This window comes from Anopheles nili, chromosome 2 (genome assembly GCF_943737925.1).
Source record: "Anopheles nili chromosome 2, idAnoNiliSN_F5_01, whole genome shotgun sequence".
NCBI classification, from domain to species: Eukaryota; Metazoa; Arthropoda; class Insecta; order Diptera; family Culicidae; genus Anopheles; species Anopheles nili.
This window is the reverse complement of record NC_071291.1, coordinates 61,724,067-61,741,155: the sequence shown is the minus strand read 5'-3', so window position 1 is coordinate 61,741,155 and position 17,089 is coordinate 61,724,067. Positions and strand designations below refer to the sequence as shown.

Sequence of the window (17,089 nt, the reverse complement as noted above, 5' to 3'; positions counted from 1 at the left end):
AAGAGCGAAAAACGGCCAGCATTATCTGCGGGAAACAAGGCCTTTCTACTTTTTGGGTCGCGCATCGTCAACACCACATGCACCTTTCTAGAGATGGCGTTCGAATACAAAAAAAATGGGCAGGAAGTGAGGCGAGGCTACTACACGGGCCTACGGAAACGATGCCGAAACTTTCTCCACAATCTTTCGGCTCGAGCTCAGCGCACGCTGGACCATATATCCGGTGTGCCTGTACGGTAAAGGCCATTTGCTGCAAAAAACAACCGCCAATTAAACGGATCTCGCGCACTGCCGTTGTTCGTTTGTGGTTTTGATGGCCGCACCAAATCTAGCATCATAGTAGGCGCACGTCAAGTTCATGCTGTTTATCGATTTTATACACCGTCGCAGCAGCAGCACCACCACTCTTCCTTCGCGCGAACGTTTCTATCGTCGTTTCCGCACATCCGAACGACGCATTTTCTCTGCCTTAGCCCACCACTGCCGGTGGGTTTTTTGCTTAATTTGCAATCTTTCAATGCTAAACCTCACCTGATGCCAGCGGCAAGACGAAACTAAAACTATTTTCAACCTATTTTTGCTGCAATTTCCACAGACGGAACGTCCAGGCAGCAGGAAAACACCATCGCACATACAAGATTCTTTCTCTCAGTGACAAACGCTGTATTCATGTTCGCTCTCTCTTTCTCTCTCTTTCTTGCTCTGATTTCTTACGATTTCCCTATCTCTTTTTAGCTCATTCTCTTACTTTTTCTTCGCTCTCTTGTAACAATTTACCTCTAGCTTTGCTGGCTCTTTTTCCTGGCTGGCACTTTCCTTTAATTCATACCGTTGGTGTTTGTCGTTCGTTACGAGAAAACCTACCAAGCAGCAGCAGCAGTGCATGTTTCGATCACTACTATTTTCATCTCTGTCAATCAACGCCCGTCGCATACGAAAGGCAGAGCAAACACCGCCGCTGTTTCCTGCGTCCAAGCAACCAGCACGGAAAAGCGCATCAATTTTGCACAACTCACCCAATTATGCCGCATCCTTACCTTGATTACTTTCGGGGCTTTCCAATTTCGCTCATTAACGATTCATTGGGGAGATTCAAATCGTGCTGATCTGCAATGAATCCTCGGAGTGCAAACGCTTCCGTAGTGCAATGGCGTTCGGCTTCGCTGTGACTCGTAGTGGTTAGGCGTATAATTTCGTTGAATCCGTCACAGCCTCGCCCACGCAACTTGCCGTTCGCGGTTCTCCCAAGCGATGGTTTAACATCAAAACACAAAAGACAATAAAAACGGAAACAATCTACCAGCGAGAACGTACACGCGATGCGCGGTTTTAACTTTTTTTCTTGTCCGCTGGCGCAGTGTCTTTTTGAACTGAGCATCTATAAAGCAGGCGGTTGGTGCAAGTGTCAGCTGGCTTTGACAATACTGTTGCAATCTTGCTGAGCGAACCCGTTCGCGGAGAGGGTAATAATGAATTTTTAAATTTAGACCTGACTATCGTTCTACTTCGACAAGTTTAAACATTTATTTTATCATGAAGAAAATACGTTGATGATGAGTTTTTTTGTTACATTTGAACTATCAAAGCAAATGTGTTATACGTTCCATTCGTATTACGGCCGTATCCATTCGTATTTTAGCGCCATATTTTCAAATTTCAAACTATCCGTTAAAAGCAGCAAACGTTAAAAAGATGTATATAACATCGTCAATTTAATTCTTTTGCTATCTACAAATGAGATTGGTAATATTATAACAAGGGAAAACTATCTATTGCGACATTTTCAGATGAAGCTATATAAAACACGTATAATTCTAACAAACCCCTGTAAGCAACAATCGAATGAAATGGAATATAGGAAACATGGAATCCCGCGATTAGGAATCAACATAAAAACCGTTCCGGTTTATTCAGCAGCCGACCAAGACTGGTAAGCGATTGTAACGCCTGATAAATAAGTAATCTTTTATAGAAAATGTCGTGCAGTGAATTAAACGCAGTAAATCAGATTTCGGTGTTCTGGTCATACCAATAGATTGGTACCAGAGTGGTTCTGAATTTTTATTTTATTTTTCTTTCTAATTAAGACACATTCGAGTTTAACTGAATTTGTCACAATTTTATTGTACGGATGTATCGCGCAAATGCTCTCGACAGACAACGGATCTCCCCTAACGGATATGAAAGGTCAGTACAATCTGCAATGTATGACAATGAAATTTAAGAGAGAATTAACAGCTGTAACCTTGTTACTTAAAGACACATTATACGACCCAAAAGCACCCACATTCCCAAAGCGAACAGCAGATATTATGAGAAAATAAGAACAAAAAAGATCAAAACCAATGAGAATCACGATCAACATGATCGGTGAGACACTGCTCACTTCGCGCAAGGCACCATCCTTCGGAGGATGTATGTTGACCCACATCCTGTAGATGCTGGCTGATGAATACGCAATGGAATCTACATTTTGATGATGTCATGCACTGCAGCCACAACGGAACGGGACGAGATGCCAAACATATCGACTAGGACGGTAGGCGGGCCAGAACGCGGCAGCTTATCGACGGCTAGATGCTTGACCACAAAGTTCCTTTGTTCTGCAAGGGCAGACAATACGGCCTCACCCAAACCACCTTGTCTGTAACGTACGAAATATTTTTTTTAAATCAAGAAATGAAACAGATTTGTAGCGTTAACTGACACTTACTTGTAATGGTCCTCAACCACAACCACGCGGCCTCCACATTGTGTACCATTCTGAATGATTCCTTCCTTATCCAACGGTTTAACGGTGAACGGGTCAATTACGCGACAGTGGATGCCGCTCTTTTCCAACTCCTCGGCAGCTTTAAGCGCTTCGTAGAGCGTAATACCGGCACCAATAAGCAGCACCGAATCGTTGGCATTCTGTTTCACGACCTTGCATTGCCCAATCTGTGGATAAAGTCAATAAAATTTCCAAAAATTATTTCCACACGTGTGCTAAGCGCCAACGGTGTCTCCAAATTTACCTCAAACTTCTCGTTGTTATCATAGATGACGGCGGTGTTGGGACGCGAGGTACGAATGAAGCACACACCGGAAGTGTTGGCAGCCATTTCTACCGCCCGTTCCGTGCTGACGGCATCCGCCGGATAGAAGACAGTGCTGCCCGGGATAGTGCGGAACATGGCAACATCTTCAAGACCCATCTGGCTCGGACCATCCTCGCCGATGCTGACACCACAATGCGAGCCCACAAAATTGACGTTCGTTTGCGAAATCGCACCCATACGGATTTGATCAAACGCACGGGTGAAGAACGTGGCAAAGGTCGACACAAAGGCGACGGTACGATCGCGACAAGCCGCTCCGATCGCAACACCCACCAGGTTCTGTTCCGCAATGAAGCACTCGATGAACCGCTCCGGGAACGCCTTGCGGAGTTTGTCCGAGTAGGTGGAATTCTTCGTGTCCCCATCGAGCGCAATAACGCGATCGTTGTTCATCGCGATCTTAGCCAGCGCGGTACCGTATGCTAGCCGCGTGGCAATCTGTTCACCCTTCTGATAAGCCGGCGGGGTGGCCAACTGAATGCCCTTGATGCTGACTTTCGGGGCGCTCTCCTTCTGCGGGGATGGTGGTGCCACCGTGATCGGGCCCGGATTACGAATCAGCTTCTGCAGATGCGCAACGACATCCGTGGCGGCATCGCCCAGCGGCTTACCGTGCCAGTTCTCAAGATCCTCGATGTTGGGGAAGTGTTTGCCCTTGTACGTCTTGGCAATGATGGCGGTCGGGCGGTCCGTGGTTGAGGTCGCTTCAAAGAACGCCTTGCACAGCTCCTCGACATCGTGCCCATCGACGACGATCGCATTAAAACCGAACGCATCCAGCCGCTTCCGGTACACTTCCATCTGGTGCTGCAGCGAGGTTGGTTCCGACTGTCCCAACCGGTTAACGTCGAAGATGACGCACAGGTTGTTCAACTTGTAGTACCCGGCGAAATGGAGCGACTCCCAAATCGAACCTTCGGCGGATTCACCGTCTCCGACGAGCACGTACGTCCGGTAATCCGCGTGATCAATGTTCTTCCCTACATACGCCATACCGCAGGCGACGGCCACACCCTGACCAAGCGAACCCGTACCGACATCGATGAAGTTAAGCCGCGGCGTCGGATGTCCCTCCAGGTCGGAGTCGATCTTGCGCAGGTTCATGAGATCCGCCACCGGGAACAGTCCAGCCTCGGCCCAGGCCGCATACAGGATCGGGGCCGCGTGGCCCTTCGACAGAATGAACCGATCGGACGAAGCGTCACGTGGAGCAGAGATTTTGTATCGCATCGTGTTGAAGAACAACACCGACATGATTTCCGCGATCGAAGCGCATGATGTTGGGTGGCTGTGTGGGTGTGAGAAGGAGAAGAGTAGTTGTTTGTGAGAATGAAGGTGAGTGAGAAGCAGGGCAAAGATAAACGCCTAAAGCAAAGTCATCAAATCAAACAAGCGATCTCAAGTGCGGTCAACCGTCAGGCTATATCGCCTCACGTAACGCTTGAGGACGTTGCAGAAAAAAAGAAAAAGAAAACAATAATAGCAAAAAAGGCCTTATCCCTTGCGGGTGATCATACAAGGGAAACCGAACGGGGGCATACGTGAAGCACCGACAGGAAAATGGTATCGGCATGCTTCGTTGGCCAGTTATCAATTGTTTATATTTGACTCACAAGATTACTTTTCTATATTATTTTTTTTTGTTGTGCCAATTATATGACAACCTTGCCTGCTAGCGTCCATGGTCCGCGCTGGTCGTAATCTCTTGTAGGCGGCAAGCGAGGGAGCAGTGCGGGCACCTTGCGTCATTTACAGCCGTTTTTTCAATGGTGTGTGCTTGTCGTGTATACCCGCCAACTCCGGTGGAGGGCACCGTTGGCAGCATGACTCGAAATCATTGGGCTTTGATACGACGGCATACGATTGACCTCTTTCTGACCTTCGAAAAATACATGTATACGACCCGACAGGCGACCGATCGGATCGATTGCTTATGATCGAGCTTTTTGTTGTTTTTTTTGTGTCCGTGATTCGTTACTTCGCTCCAAGCGGGGTTTCACGAAACGGCCGGCCGTGAGAATTCGCGCAGCACATGCGTGCGTTCACGTGTTCACGTTTGGTGGGTAGGCACACATTCTAAAATAAATCCCACCCCACACGCTCACGTCCCTTTCACCCTTTTCGGCTAAGGACGAATGGATCACGAGTAGGACTCCAATGCTGCACATTAGAAATCCGAGCGCTGATGCGTGAGAGAAAAGCGTGCAAAGGAGCTAAGAGTTGCCGTTCGCTTCAACCAGCGCGCGCCCGATTCCACCCGTTGCGTGTACTCATTTTGTTTCTTTTTCCCGCCGCACGTGGTCCCGGACCGGCGTCTGGCTACCCAGAAAAGCCAAAAACAGCCAGCCTAAATATGCCCTGTGTTGTTTGCGCTCTCCTGCGCATATTTACGGTCCCACCGAAAGCCGGCACAACCAAAGAGACACGTTCCACGTTGCCACCGTGAGCGCCATTTGGCGAAAGCCGGTGAAAGGTTTGTCGCGTTTTATACAGCACCCAGGCTTGTGTGGCGCGCCGCTGCCATTTTATCTCAACCACGCGATTCCCCTGTTGTTCCACCATGTTTCTAACCCGCGACCCGCTACTCACCCAGATTTCGACGCTTGCGTTGCGTTGATCGAATCGATCCGGAGCTTGTGGGCGATATCCTTCAGCTCCTGGATGGTTTTGGCTTCCGGTTTGTGGTAGGTCGGCATGTTGTTTAATGGAATGGTACTGGGGTTTTAGAAAATTGCAATTTGTGAAAGGAAACGTGTGCGCTGCCGATTTCGTCCTCACTGCGATGGAGATTTAACCTCTACTGTTCGACCCCTCACGATCCGTGGCTCCAGCACACCGCTACGCACAGTGCCATGCAAGCGATAGGGGGCAGTTCTGCGTTGTGGAAGTAAACCTCATAGTAATGGTTGGGTTTGCAGTGCCAGAGGACATTGGGGATAGTTTGCTTTTAGCTCTAATACGGGATGTAATCTAGCAATGTTAATGAACTATAGGCGCAGTACATCAATATTATGTTTTGCGTTGTAAAAGCTCATCACTGTAATTCCACCGCTGGAACCAACACCACCCGTCACATGCGTGTGTGCATGCGTTGAATTGCCGGTTTCGCGCATTTCATCAATCACAACTACCACAGCGTTGTCATTGGCAGACCATATTTTTTAACATATTTATTTAGTAAATAGGTTTCATTGTAAGATAATGCCGGACGAACATATTTATTGAGAAAATAGACTCATTGTAAGATAAAGCAAGACAAGCTGTTTTGTAGAGAATTGTACTAAAAACTTCAACCATTTGATTATCGATTTTAGTACTAAAAAAGAGATGAAACGCATGTTTGATATGAAAATATATATTATTTTGCCAAAAAAAATAAATATAATATTGCGCACGAGCGTACTTTCAACATTATTGGACCCTTTTTGAAGGAACTATCGAATATTGTTCACGAAATTAGGCTACCGTTAAACCAGCTTGAAACCTGTTAGATCGCACTGTAAACGAACTCGACATCCTAGGCCGGCACACGTAAACAATCTGCTGACAGCTGGAACGGGTGTTGTTGTGGAAGAAAACGGTGCAGGATCATGGATATCACGTCCCTCTTTAAGGCCTCCGTAAAAACGGTCCGTCTCAAATTGCCACCTCACAGTTACCCGCAGCCAGACAAGAATCGGATTTTGTCAAAGAAGAAACCCACACCCGAAGTATGGGGAAAGGCGAAATCACTGAAACAGCAAGTGACACTGCTGCGAAACTTTCTGGTGGAGAATCGGGCTGCCTACATGCAACTCGCGGAACATCTGAAAAATTCCGAACCTCAGATGACGAACGAGGAACGTGATCTAATCGATCGGGAATCGGAGAAAACGCTTATCGATGCCGCGACACTGATTGCAAACCTAAAGCATGAGTGTGCAGCACTACAAGAGAACGAGCAGGTGAAAGAATTTTTAAACTTGGTTACAGATAGCTTATTTGATTACGCGAATGCAATACGAAAGATTGCTCACGAGCAAAGGCAGTTTCGCATCAAGCGACAGATAGAAACGATTCAGTATATCAAGCTGCAGCCCAAAATGAAAACGGAACACTACACCAAACCACTCGAGGCGGTTCCCCTCGAAAATGATCCTTTGGTGCTTCCTGCGAACCGCACGGACAATTTGGACGTTTCCCGCACCGCAGATAAAACCCTAGCCTCCTCGGTTGAAGATGTGCAAGATAGTAGCGTGTATGACGATTACGAAAGTAACGATCTTAGTCCGGAAGACATACAGATGTTTGAATCTGAGAATGTTCAGCTTTATAACGAGCTGAAAGGCCTCTCTGAGGAAGTGGAACAAATTCAACGCAATGTGGCAGACATTGCCCAGCTGCAGGATATCTTCACAGAGAAGGTAAGCAGAATTAATTGGCAAAATATGTGTAGTGTAACATCTTCTTTCTGTTTTCTAGATATCTCTCCAAAACACGGACATTGATCGAATCGCCACAAACGTTGTAGGAACGACGGAAAACATGAACGACGCCAACGAGCAGATAAAACAGGCGATCCAGCGTAACGCTGGTTTGCGAGTTTGGGTATTGTTCTTTTTAATTGTGATGTCATTTACGTTACTGTTCTTGGATTGGTATAATGATTAAATTCAAAGACACTAGGAATAAAGGGATCATTTCATAGTTACGATAATATGATTTCAGCCTCACCATTTGATTTGAATTAGTTGACTTAATATGGTTGAATATGGTTTTCACGCTGTATTGATGAAAAATGCTTAATCTACACATTTTTAAAGACTGCCCATGAAGATTTTATAAAACAAATATATTTAGACGAATATTCTTTTGCAAGAGAATGCGATTGTCATACGTGAATGATGTTAACCGTCAAAACAACACGATCCAACCTGCCATGATGCAAACTTAGCTAGTGACGGAAAATTTTTTTTTGCTCCTTACTACCTTTTCCCTTCGATTACTTAACACTGGTGATATTTGGTGGTGCTTTTTCTCTTCATTCCGGTGGTATAAAATCGAGTGAGTTAAACGTACAGTGCACCCACTGGGCTGGGTATTTCGCGATTTCCCCGTGATAGTCAAATTTCTTTCCTCTTGCAGCAATGCTTCGTTTTGCTGCAGGCCGTGTGCTGGGCGGACTCCGCAGTGCCGCCGGGCTGAAGAGCAGCCAATCGATGGTTGGTGCCATGGTTGTGCGCCACTCGCACAGCAACGAAACCGATGAAGAGTTCGATAGCCGCTATGAGGCATACTTCAACCGGCCGGAAATCGATGGCTGGGAGGCACGCAAGGCCATGAACGATCTGCTCGGCATGGATTTGGTGCCGGAACCCAAAATCATCGTGTCCGCGCTGAAGGCCTGCCGTCGTCTGAACGACTTTGCCCTGGCCATTCGCTTCCTGGAGGGAGTGAAGGACAAGTGTGGCGACAAGAAAAACGAAATCTACCCCTATCTGCTGCAGGAAATCCGCCCCACCCTGACCGAGCTCGGCATTGACACCCCCGAGGAATTGGGTTACGATCAGCCAGAGCTGGCTCTGAAATCGGTGTACGACATGCACTAAATTCGTGTGTTTAGCTTCTTCGTAAGTGTATGGTGCGTTGCCTCTGCCACCCTCGGTCGGACAGATAGGCTTAGTCGTGGTCGTTTTGTCAATAATAAATGAATACAAAGCCAGCTGTTACATAATTGGACCCAAACTTGTTTGTGGCATGTTATTGCTGTCCGCCGAATGGCAATGTTTATTTGCAACGGTACTAGTTCGTGGTGGTTTTGTTCTTCCACTCAGTTAGAATGTTCGCGGCCCGTTCTAGAGTGTCGTCCCGCTTGAAGAAACAGTACCGGACGAAATCCTCCCCGAGTGGCTTGTGCTCGTCGTTGTAGAACGCAGATGGTGGAATGCCCTGCAGACCAACCGTCTTGGTCATCCACTTGGTGAAGCGATAGTCGCGGTAGCGATCGGTCTCCTGCGACAGGTCGACCTTGTCGGTGAGCTTCGACCAATCGGCAACCATAAAGTATCCGCCCTGTGGAATCGTTGGGTGCATACCGATATCTTCCAAGAACCGCGCCATATAGTCACGCTTGGTAACGAGCTCCGTCGAGATGCTGTTAAAGTAACATTCGGGGCTTGTCAGCTGATCAAGCTCCTTTTCGAAGCCTACTGCGATCGCCTCTTGGATTGGAGTCGCGCACGTGTACACACAGTTTTGGTGCACCATCTGGAGATTTCGCATGAGGCTCTCTGGCCCGTACGCCCACCCAATCTTCCAGCCCGTGAGCGAAAACGTTTTGCCCGCCGATCCGATCGTGATCGTGCGCTCCCACATGCCCGGCAGCGTGCAGATGCGCACGTGCTCGAATGGTGCGTACACCATATGCTCGTAGACTTCGTCCGAAACACAGAGCACGTTCCACTGCTTGCACAAGTCGGCGATCATTTGCAGCTCCTGCCGGCTCATAACCTTTCCCAACGGATTGTGCGGAGTGTTGACAATGATCATTTTCGTTTTCTCATTGAACAGCTCCGCCAGTTCCAGTGGGTCCAATTTCCAGTCCTCGGATGATATCGTACGTCCGGTGACGGTCTAGAAGCAATGCAAAAAAAAATATATATATATATATATATAGAATAGGGGCAACACATGCACATAGGGTAGGTATAATTACAGGTTTTAGAGGAATAAATTTGGCCACACCCCCGGCAGCCTTAACCATCGGTTCATAGCAATCGAAGAAGGGTTCGATGATAATGACCTCGTCGCCTTGATCCACATGACCTTGAATCGTTGCGTACAGCGCTTCGTACGCACCAACCGTCACTAGAATCTCGCTGAGAGGATTGATCGTACGACCAACGAGTCCCGAGTACAAACGGCTTAGCGCCTGCACAAGCCGCGGGTGGCCAAACCCGCGTGTATATTGATTCGCCAATGGGTCCGGGCTGTTGGCCGCTGCTGCCAACGCGTCCAGCGCGTACTTGGGAGCATGATAGTCCGGGAAGCCCTGGCCCAGGTTCAGAGGTTTGTGTTGGAGCGCGAGCTGGATGTATTCCACCCTGGATAAAACATGACAATTGCGTCACAGTTAGCAATGTCCATTAACCTGTTGAGCCGAAACCCGGAAGTAACCTAATCCAAACCTACCAAACGCTTTTTGTGGCTCCCTGATAGCGCGACGGAAGCTCGAACTTGTTTGTTGACATCGTTCTGGCCGTTAGTGAGCGGACGTACTGTTGAGCAAAACGCCCCAGGAAAGCGGTCCGATGACAGAGCATTCGGTGTTTATATGGCAACTGAGAGGAAAATTATTAAAAAAGAAACAGGAAAACCACACGACACGCACAATCATAGGGGCCTGTTACCAGACAACTATCGTCGCAGTTATCATCATCGTCATCAATGTGGTGCAGCTTTTGCGGTTTTTTTTTCATGCGTGATCTGCGTGTCTTATCTTCGTTTGCATGTGAGAAGAGTTGAATTGAGACGTAATAGAAACTTATATCTTAATCATTAATAATTATATGATTTATTCTTCAGTTCTTTTTTTATATCAATTGTTCAGGCATTTAAATGAGTTCCATTATATGTATGTTTCGATTGAATAAGTAGAAAGTGTAGCATTTATCATATTCTGCGGAACCTTATTTGAAAATAAAACGTCTTAGAAACAACCAAACAGAATTTTATTTAAGCTGGCAGCCAGTGCTGACGATTATTAGTACGTACTGTTGCGCTAGTTAGATACGTTTGTACTGCGATTAGCTGTTGCCGGCTGGTAGCGCGGTGGATAACTGAGCTAAGCTTAAAACTGGTTCAGTGCATTAGCATTGTAACATAAAATATCTTCTAAGCGCATTGTTGGGATCTGGTCGCAACGGATGAAGTTTAGTATTTATTGCTCTGGTGTATTATTTCCATAAAATGCTACTATAATGTCATGGGGAAGCTAACGAAACCACATGGTACGCTGCGTTTTTTTGCTCTAGTTACTCGTCATTATTCGATGGTTTTGCGAGTTATGGTTGATTCTGTTAGTTATACAGACATAAGAAAGAGAACCTGATTGGTATATTCACAGCATAATATATATACTTTCAGTAATTAACATGTTCTTTTGCATTATTCGAAACGTTTTTTAACGTTCCAAAACTAGCAATATTATTCAATGTTAAGCTATGAGCTCTGCGGCCAGGTAACATAAACTAGCGCCAATCTGCGTTTATCAACGCGTGTGGTATATCTTTTCTCAGCTAGCAAAGTACTGAAGAGGAATGCTTTCAGGCAACTTAAAGACTAAGAAAAGATATCAAAAATAGGTCCCCACGACGCTACTCGAAAACGCACGTGGTAGAGTCCAGATGAAATTTGTCTTGACAGTGAAACAAGTGGTGGGGAGAGAAAACTTAACCGTTCATCCACAAAAACGTTCTAGCCTAGCAGCACGCAAGTTCAGTTCAAGTGGAAATACTGTGCAGATTATTAGTGAAACCTTCGTCAACTGAGGCTGTTTATGACAAAGAACGAAAATATGAGTTCCGAAGCAGCGTAAGTATCCGTTTTTCCGGTGAAACTCGCCTTGTACTTTGAAAACCCCGGAAGGCAGCGTAGCAACTCGCATATCCCTGCGCGTCGTGCGTTTCAACGTACATCCGTGCGTGCGTGTGTGCGCGCAATGTTTCCTTTATCTACCCGGTATTCTGCCGAGCTCCAGGCGTCCATTTTATCGATTGTACATTTCCAATGCCTCCTATTTGTGGTTTTCGCGCTAAATGATTGGGTGAAAGGTTACAACCTGGCTGTGGTGGCTTGAAGTTGTTGACGGCCCTTTCGCTCGCTTACATTATGCCGGTTTGCTTCGCCGGGTTGTAATCGCTATTTGATAGAGAAAATTTTAATTTCAAATTGTTTTTCCTTCCTGTTGTTCACGCAACTTTCGTCCCATGTATAGTGTACCACCGCCTGCCGTTTGGGCCCAGAGGAGTGATGTCGTTTTCCTCACATTAAATGTCGAATGTACTGATCCGGAGTTCAAGTAAGTGGTTTGTAGCTATAGTTACCGCGTTTGTTCGGGAAAGCGGTGCACTGTTTTAAATTTCGAATTAACCCCACAACACTAACTAACACCTGATCCTTTTTGGCTTGTTTTAGATTCACTGATACTACTATGTCATTTTCGGGAGTTGGCAAACCGGAAGGACGAAAATATGCATTAAATTTCGAGTTCTACGATAAAATAAATCCAGAAACAGTTAGTGCGAAAAACATAAAGCGCTGCATCGAGTTTGTAATTGCCAAAGCGGAGCCCGACGAAACGTACTGGCCTCGATTGCTGAAGGAAAAGACCAAGGCGCATTGGTTAAAGGTAGATTTTAACAAATGGGAAGACGAGGATCCCCAGGGCGATGCACCTATGCGAAGTATGTAGATTTCGTGCTGTTAAAATAGTTGCTTCCCTTCATGAAGCAAGTTCTAATGAAATTCGTGCTTTTGTTATTGAATATTATTGTGTTTTTTAATTTAGGTGAGCCAACAATGGACCTAACGGAAATGCTGAGGAGAAATACGGATACTTTAGACAAAATGAAAAGCAATAAACTATCCCTCAACGATTCGGACGATGAGTCGGAAAAGGAGGATTCAGATAATGAGGATGTTCCAGGTTTGATTGACTAAAGCAGCCGTAGTAGCAACAGCCTGCTGTGCGTTGTCAACGGGTTTCACGCGACAGTCCGCGTGCCGTTTAGGGTTTTAAGCATTTGTTTAAGCTCACCATCGTCATCAGTTAGTACGTGTCCGTGGGTAGTATTATATTCTGCCCCGGACAAAGACAGTGAAGAAGGACGAAGATAAGGATCAAAATGGAGCTCGTCTGCGCAGGGTTTGCTAACAAAAATGAGAGAAAAGCTGGAAAGCAAAATAAGGGAGGAACACACGGTAACGGAAAGAACAGTGTCCATACAATAATACTAGATTATCCTTAAATTAACAAAACTCATATTAAAGTCACAATACACAACCAAATAGAGTTTTGGAATGAAAGACAAATCATAAATATAACTGAGTAGTTACTACGGATAAAGTTTCCGAAACATTTTGATTTGGGTTTCCACATACACGAACAAGGAAAAACTTCGATTTCTGTTCGCTGTGCAAATAATATATTTATTTCTGTAACAATATCGCTATGTTTTGATTCAAAAGCAAATGAACTTAAAAATGGTGATGCTCTCCTTCCAGCCTCCGACCAGTGAATGATACTGCGAGGCAAAACTCAATCACATCAAGGAAATGTTGAAACTTTTGAGAATGTTTTTCTCCGTCTCATCTATCTTTTCCAAAAACGCGCGGAAGTTTTCATGCTGGCTAAAGCTTTCGATGAATTTGGTCAGATACTCCGTAGTATCGCATTGGAAAATAGGATCATTCATCAGTTCTGCCATTAGCTGCCGCTCATCTTCGTCCTCTTCCTCATCGTCGCCTGAAATAATAAAAGAAAAGTTTCGATTGAACCGATCAATTCATTCGTAAGTGGCCCCTATCCCAGACGTACCTTCGTCCAACTGCAACAACGCGGCAAAAGAGGTAATTTTCGAGGCACCTGCACTAATATCGTCCGTGTCATCATCGGTGGAGCTGTTCGCTTCGTCGCCACTATCGAGAACCTTGTTGCGGGCATCCTTAGCCTCACGCAGGTTGGCTAACTCGTGGAGCAAAAGCTTGAAAATTTTCACAAGCACTGGCGTATCGACCCATACGGTGGGCGTTTTGGCAGACGCCGAACGAGTACGACGGCCTGCACTCGCAGTGTTTGCCGTCACCACCTGCTCCTTGATCATGACCGTGTTCAGACGGTCGTCCTTTGTCGTTACACCGTGTTCAAACAGTTTGCAGAGCGCCAATGTCGTTACCTTGCGCTCGTACTGCCCGTAGAACAAATGCTGCCGGCTAAGCCAGTTAGCCAAAACGAAGCTCATGGCCGTTTCGCCCGTCGGTCCTGGTACAGTGCTGAGAAAGTTCATGACCGCGTCAAGCTGCAGTAGGATCAGATGGGCGAAGATGGTAACGAGGCTCATGATCACGTTCAGGCTCTCGACCAGCTGCATTTTGCTGAGGACCGCTTTTAGCAGCAAATCGACGGAATCACCCAGCAGGTTGCCGACTTTGGTGATGACGGTTATCACCAGCCGTCCGATGAATGAAGCTGTTGACTCCGTGTTCATTGGATTGAGCAGCATTGTGGCGACCTGCAGTACGTAGTTCAACCCTTCGCCGTTTTTGTACCGACAGACTTGCTCCGGCGAGACGGCTAAAAACGATCGCAAACACTCACCTCCTGACTGCATTACGGAGTGATCCTCAGTACGGAGAATGCAGTGCACGGCGGATGGGAATGCGCTTTCGATCATCGCATCACTGAGCGGTCCCTGGGAGTATTTGACAAGAGTCTGCAGTACATCCAGCGCTATATCGGGGGCGAGCGTTTGCTCAGATCCCTGCGGGTGGTTCAGAATGCTCACTATCGTCGGGATAATGCGATCCTGCAGGGGCAGCAGGCAGAACGGATTCTGCGATAGGATCTTAAACACATCCTGCACCATTTCGAGTAGGAACCGATCGTCGTGATATTTCTCGAACACGGTCATCGTTATATTGATGACCTTCGGGCACATGGTGGCCGTTGCGTTTACGTCAAACTGTGGAGAAACAATCGAAAAAGCAGTCGTTTAACAGCGTTCAACATGCTAACCACAACGACGGGCTGCTGGACCTACCGATATGATTGAGCTCAATGCTTCCAAAAGCAAACCCAGAACAGTGTTTTGTGATTGTTCGAACAGCGGAACTAGACCATCGAAGAAGTGCTCTAATTTCGACAGTACCAACACGTTACGTTCGTCCGTGTTGGCCTTGAGATTGGTGCAAAATCCAAATATCGCGCTGCAAAAAAAAACAACGTAGAGTAAGCAATAAGCGCTCCAAAAAATTCCGTCCCTTGCAATACATACCGTGCGGCCATGATTCTCAGAACGATTGGTTTATCCACGGTTAAGCTATCGACTGTCACGTTAATGATTTGTTCCATAAACGGTTGCCGAAGAATGTCGCAATCGCAGAATCGACTCAGTAGCCACAGGCACCGACCGACCAGGTACGGTGACGCTCGGCTCTCCATAAGCATCTTTATCAATGCCAAATACTGGCCCATGTCGAAGCAGGTCGGATTTTCTACAATTAGATCCTTAAACGAACCGACCGCGAGCATAGAAGATTCGTGAATTTTCCACCAGTGCGGGTTTCCTGCGTTACGATCCACCTCGGCGACGGCACTGTGTTTCCCGAGCGCCTCCGTAAAACACGGTAGCAACTGTTTCTCATACTCCTGGCCGACCACCAGCAGAACGTCGTGTGCCGTGGTACGTATCGTGAATTCGACACCCTGCTCGTCCTCGTCGTCGACGAATTTTTCCGGATCTTCCTGCCAAAGCTGGGTTTGCTCCTCCGTGATCTGCATGTACAGCACGGTAATGTATACCAGGTCGGTGAGAACGTTCGTTATGGCCGCCTTGTACCGTTTCATTTCGATGATCGTGTGCACGAACTCGAAGATCTGCAGTATCATCTGCACGAAATCCTCCGCTTCATCGCTGTCCTGCTCGGTTCCGTTAAATGATGCAGCTTCTATTTCGTTTACCACGACTTTCACGTAAAAATCAGCCAATTGCGTTAGTAGCTGCCAGATGGTGGGTAGAATTGTGCCCAAATACGGCTGGATGAATTTGGACATATCGGAAATCATAAACTTCAGAACTGGAATTACCCAAATGGAGAGAAAAAAATGAATACTGCTGCTTTCTGCAGAGTGTTTTTCTGAGAGTTTGAACTAACCCTTTATGATTTGTGTTTTCAACTGAAAACTACTGTGGGGTCCGTTCGGTGCAGTCAAACCCTCTATAAGACTTTGCATAAAATTCGGCATTACAGGGTTGAGGATGGCGGATTTTTCCTGGCGTGTTTCAATTCTCGTGTCAATCCCGCGAAGCAGTGCATAAAGTATCTCGACCGCGTACTTGCGCGCGGTAACATTGTACTGGTTCGCGGCCGTAAAAATGCGATATACCTCCGACAGTATCAAGGGGGCAACATCGCCAATTTGTCGGTCCAGCTCTAGGGTGAACTCAGATAAAACCTTCATCGCTCCGTCGACGGAATTTTCCGTTCCGCTTAAACACTTTACGATCACATCAAAAAGCTCCTGCCAATCACCAGGCCAGTCATACAGTGCGATATTCGCTATGCAATAGGCTACGACTGATCGGATCTACGAGTGACGTTATATGAAATCAATGCCGAACGAACGCTTACGAACGCGCCTACCTTGCTGTTCTGGTCACATAGACCTTCCGGAAGAATTTGTTTGATTCGTCGTTTCGCTTCCTCGTTTACCAGGAGAACCGCACCTGAACTGCCTGGTTCAGCAGGAATACCACGAACGTCTTCTCCATCGATATCATCGCCCCCATCTGCCCAGCAATCGTCGACGTACTGCTTCAGCATGACCGAGGCTAGTTGGCGCAATCCAATGTGTATATGCTGATCGATCGTGAACTCTGCCAAGTTAACACCATACCCTGCGTAAATCGAATATAAAACAACCGAGAACCTATCGTAGTAAGAATATCGTACGTCGGGTGTGTAATGACAAGGCATACATTCCGTGAATTTTAGCTGTGCTAATCGCGCTTCGGCGGATTTTCGCTGCTCTGAGTCCGGGTTCAATATCTTCTGCAGCTCTTCAAACATCGCCTGCTTTACTGCATCCACGTTTTGTGCCATTTTTGCACGTTTCACCTGCAATTTAACGAAAACTACCTATGCGTGGCGAACGAAAACTGCACACAGAAAGCCTCGTGGAATTTTTCTACCAAAACACAATTTTCCCGGCTTTTCACAGTCTCATCTGT

General features: G+C 46.6%; 6 protein-coding genes across 6 annotated transcripts; 3 read left to right on the top strand and 3 right to left on the bottom strand.

Annotated features, from left to right (window-relative positions):
• Nucleotides 1–2,104: 2,104 nt before the first annotated feature.
• LOC128721658 (transketolase-like protein 2) lies at nucleotides 2,105–5,866 on the bottom strand. Its single transcript, XM_053815433.1, has 4 exons — nucleotides 5,691–5,866; nucleotides 3,018–4,389; nucleotides 2,714–2,940; nucleotides 2,105–2,644 (listed from the first exon to the last, which is right to left on the bottom strand). Exons 1-4 carry the CDS (start codon nucleotides 5,795–5,797, stop codon nucleotides 2,467–2,469), a joined length of 1,884 nt encoding a protein of 627 aa, XP_053671408.1. The 5' UTR covers nucleotides 5,798–5,866; the 3' UTR covers nucleotides 2,105–2,466.
• An 825-nt stretch (nucleotides 5,867–6,691) lies between these two features.
• On the top strand, nucleotides 6,692–7,771 carry LOC128720018 (syntaxin-18). The gene is made up of 2 exons (XM_053813664.1): nucleotides 6,692–7,504; nucleotides 7,563–7,771. The coding sequence occupies exons 1-2, from the start codon at nucleotides 6,692–6,694 to the stop codon at nucleotides 7,749–7,751; spliced, it is 1,002 nt and encodes a 333-aa protein (XP_053669639.1). The 3' UTR covers nucleotides 7,752–7,771.
• A 311-nt stretch (nucleotides 7,772–8,082) lies between these two features.
• LOC128721095 (cytochrome c oxidase subunit 5A, mitochondrial) lies at nucleotides 8,083–8,819 on the top strand. Its single transcript, XM_053814812.1, has 2 exons — nucleotides 8,083–8,144; nucleotides 8,226–8,819. The coding sequence occupies exon 2, from the start codon at nucleotides 8,228–8,230 to the stop codon at nucleotides 8,687–8,689; it is 462 nt and encodes a 153-aa protein (XP_053670787.1). The 5' UTR covers nucleotides 8,083–8,144; nucleotides 8,226–8,227; the 3' UTR covers nucleotides 8,690–8,819.
• A 3-nt stretch (nucleotides 8,820–8,822) lies between these two features.
• On the bottom strand, nucleotides 8,823–10,402 carry LOC128721094 (kynurenine aminotransferase). The gene is made up of 3 exons (XM_053814811.1): nucleotides 10,272–10,402; nucleotides 9,796–10,183; nucleotides 8,823–9,713 (listed from the first exon to the last, which is right to left on the bottom strand). The coding sequence occupies exons 1-3, from the start codon at nucleotides 10,400–10,402 to the stop codon at nucleotides 8,883–8,885; spliced, it is 1,350 nt and encodes a 449-aa protein (XP_053670786.1). The 3' UTR covers nucleotides 8,823–8,882.
• Nucleotides 10,403–11,587: 1,185 nt separating this feature from the next.
• On the top strand, nucleotides 11,588–13,098 carry LOC128731784 (uncharacterized protein CG16817-like). The gene is made up of 4 exons (XM_053824925.1): nucleotides 11,588–11,672; nucleotides 12,076–12,159; nucleotides 12,276–12,544; nucleotides 12,649–13,098. Exons 1-4 carry the CDS (start codon nucleotides 11,638–11,640, stop codon nucleotides 12,798–12,800), a joined length of 540 nt encoding a protein of 179 aa, XP_053680900.1. The 5' UTR covers nucleotides 11,588–11,637; the 3' UTR covers nucleotides 12,801–13,098.
• A 218-nt stretch (nucleotides 13,099–13,316) lies between these two features.
• LOC128720176 (importin-9) lies at nucleotides 13,317–16,961 on the bottom strand. Its single transcript, XM_053813830.1, has 7 exons — nucleotides 16,838–16,961; nucleotides 16,503–16,756; nucleotides 16,014–16,446; nucleotides 15,134–15,935; nucleotides 14,900–15,065; nucleotides 13,678–14,821; nucleotides 13,317–13,605 (listed from the first exon to the last, which is right to left on the bottom strand). The coding sequence occupies exons 1-7, from the start codon at nucleotides 16,959–16,961 to the stop codon at nucleotides 13,403–13,405; spliced, it is 3,126 nt and encodes a 1,041-aa protein (XP_053669805.1). The 3' UTR covers nucleotides 13,317–13,402.
• Between the last annotated feature and the right edge of the window lie 128 nt (nucleotides 16,962–17,089).

Coding starts and splice junctions, on each gene's coding strand:
- LOC128721094 (XM_053814811.1), bottom strand. CDS start 10,402: ATGCTCTGTCATCGGACCGCTTTCCTGGGGCGTTTTGCTCAACAGTAC. Junction 10,184..10,271: donor GGAGCCACAAAAAGCGTTTG/GTAGGTTTGGAT, acceptor TGTTTTATCCAG/GGTGGAATACATCCAGCTCG. Junction 9,714..9,795: donor AATTTATTCCTCTAAAACCT/GTAATTATACCT, acceptor CATTGCTTCTAG/ACCGTCACCGGACGTACGAT.
- LOC128720018 (XM_053813664.1), top strand. CDS start 6,692: ATGGATATCACGTCCCTCTTTAAGGCCTCCGTAAAAACGGTCCGTCTC. Junction 7,505..7,562: donor AGGATATCTTCACAGAGAAG/GTAAGCAGAATT, acceptor TCTGTTTTCTAG/ATATCTCTCCAAAACACGGA.
- LOC128721095 (XM_053814812.1), top strand. CDS start 8,228: ATGCTTCGTTTTGCTGCAGGCCGTGTGCTGGGCGGACTCCGCAGTGCC.
- LOC128721658 (XM_053815433.1), bottom strand. CDS start 5,797: ATGCCGACCTACCACAAACCGGAAGCCAAAACCATCCAGGAGCTGAAG. Junction 2,941..3,017: donor ATAACAACGAGAAGTTTGAG/GTAAATTTGGAG, acceptor CTTTATCCACAG/ATTGGGCAATGCAAGGTCGT. Junction 2,645..2,713: donor GTGGTTGAGGACCATTACAA/GTAAGTGTCAGT, acceptor CGTACGTTACAG/ACAAGGTGGTTTGGGTGAGG.
- LOC128731784 (XM_053824925.1), top strand. CDS start 11,638: ATGACAAAGAACGAAAATATGAGTTCCGAAGCAGC. Junction 12,160..12,275: donor TGTACTGATCCGGAGTTCAA/GTAAGTGGTTTG, acceptor GGCTTGTTTTAG/ATTCACTGATACTACTATGT. Junction 12,545..12,648: donor GGGCGATGCACCTATGCGAA/GTATGTAGATTT, acceptor TTTTTAATTTAG/GTGAGCCAACAATGGACCTA.
- LOC128720176 (XM_053813830.1), bottom strand. CDS start 16,961: ATGGCACAAAACGTGGATGCAGTAAAGCAGGCGATGTTTGAAGAGCTG. Junction 16,447..16,502: donor TATGTGACCAGAACAGCAAG/GTAGGCGCGTTC, acceptor CGTCACTCGTAG/ATCCGATCAGTCGTAGCCTA. Junction 13,606..13,677: donor GTTGTTGCAGTTGGACGAAG/GTACGTCTGGGA, acceptor TTATTATTTCAG/GCGACGATGAGGAAGAGGAC.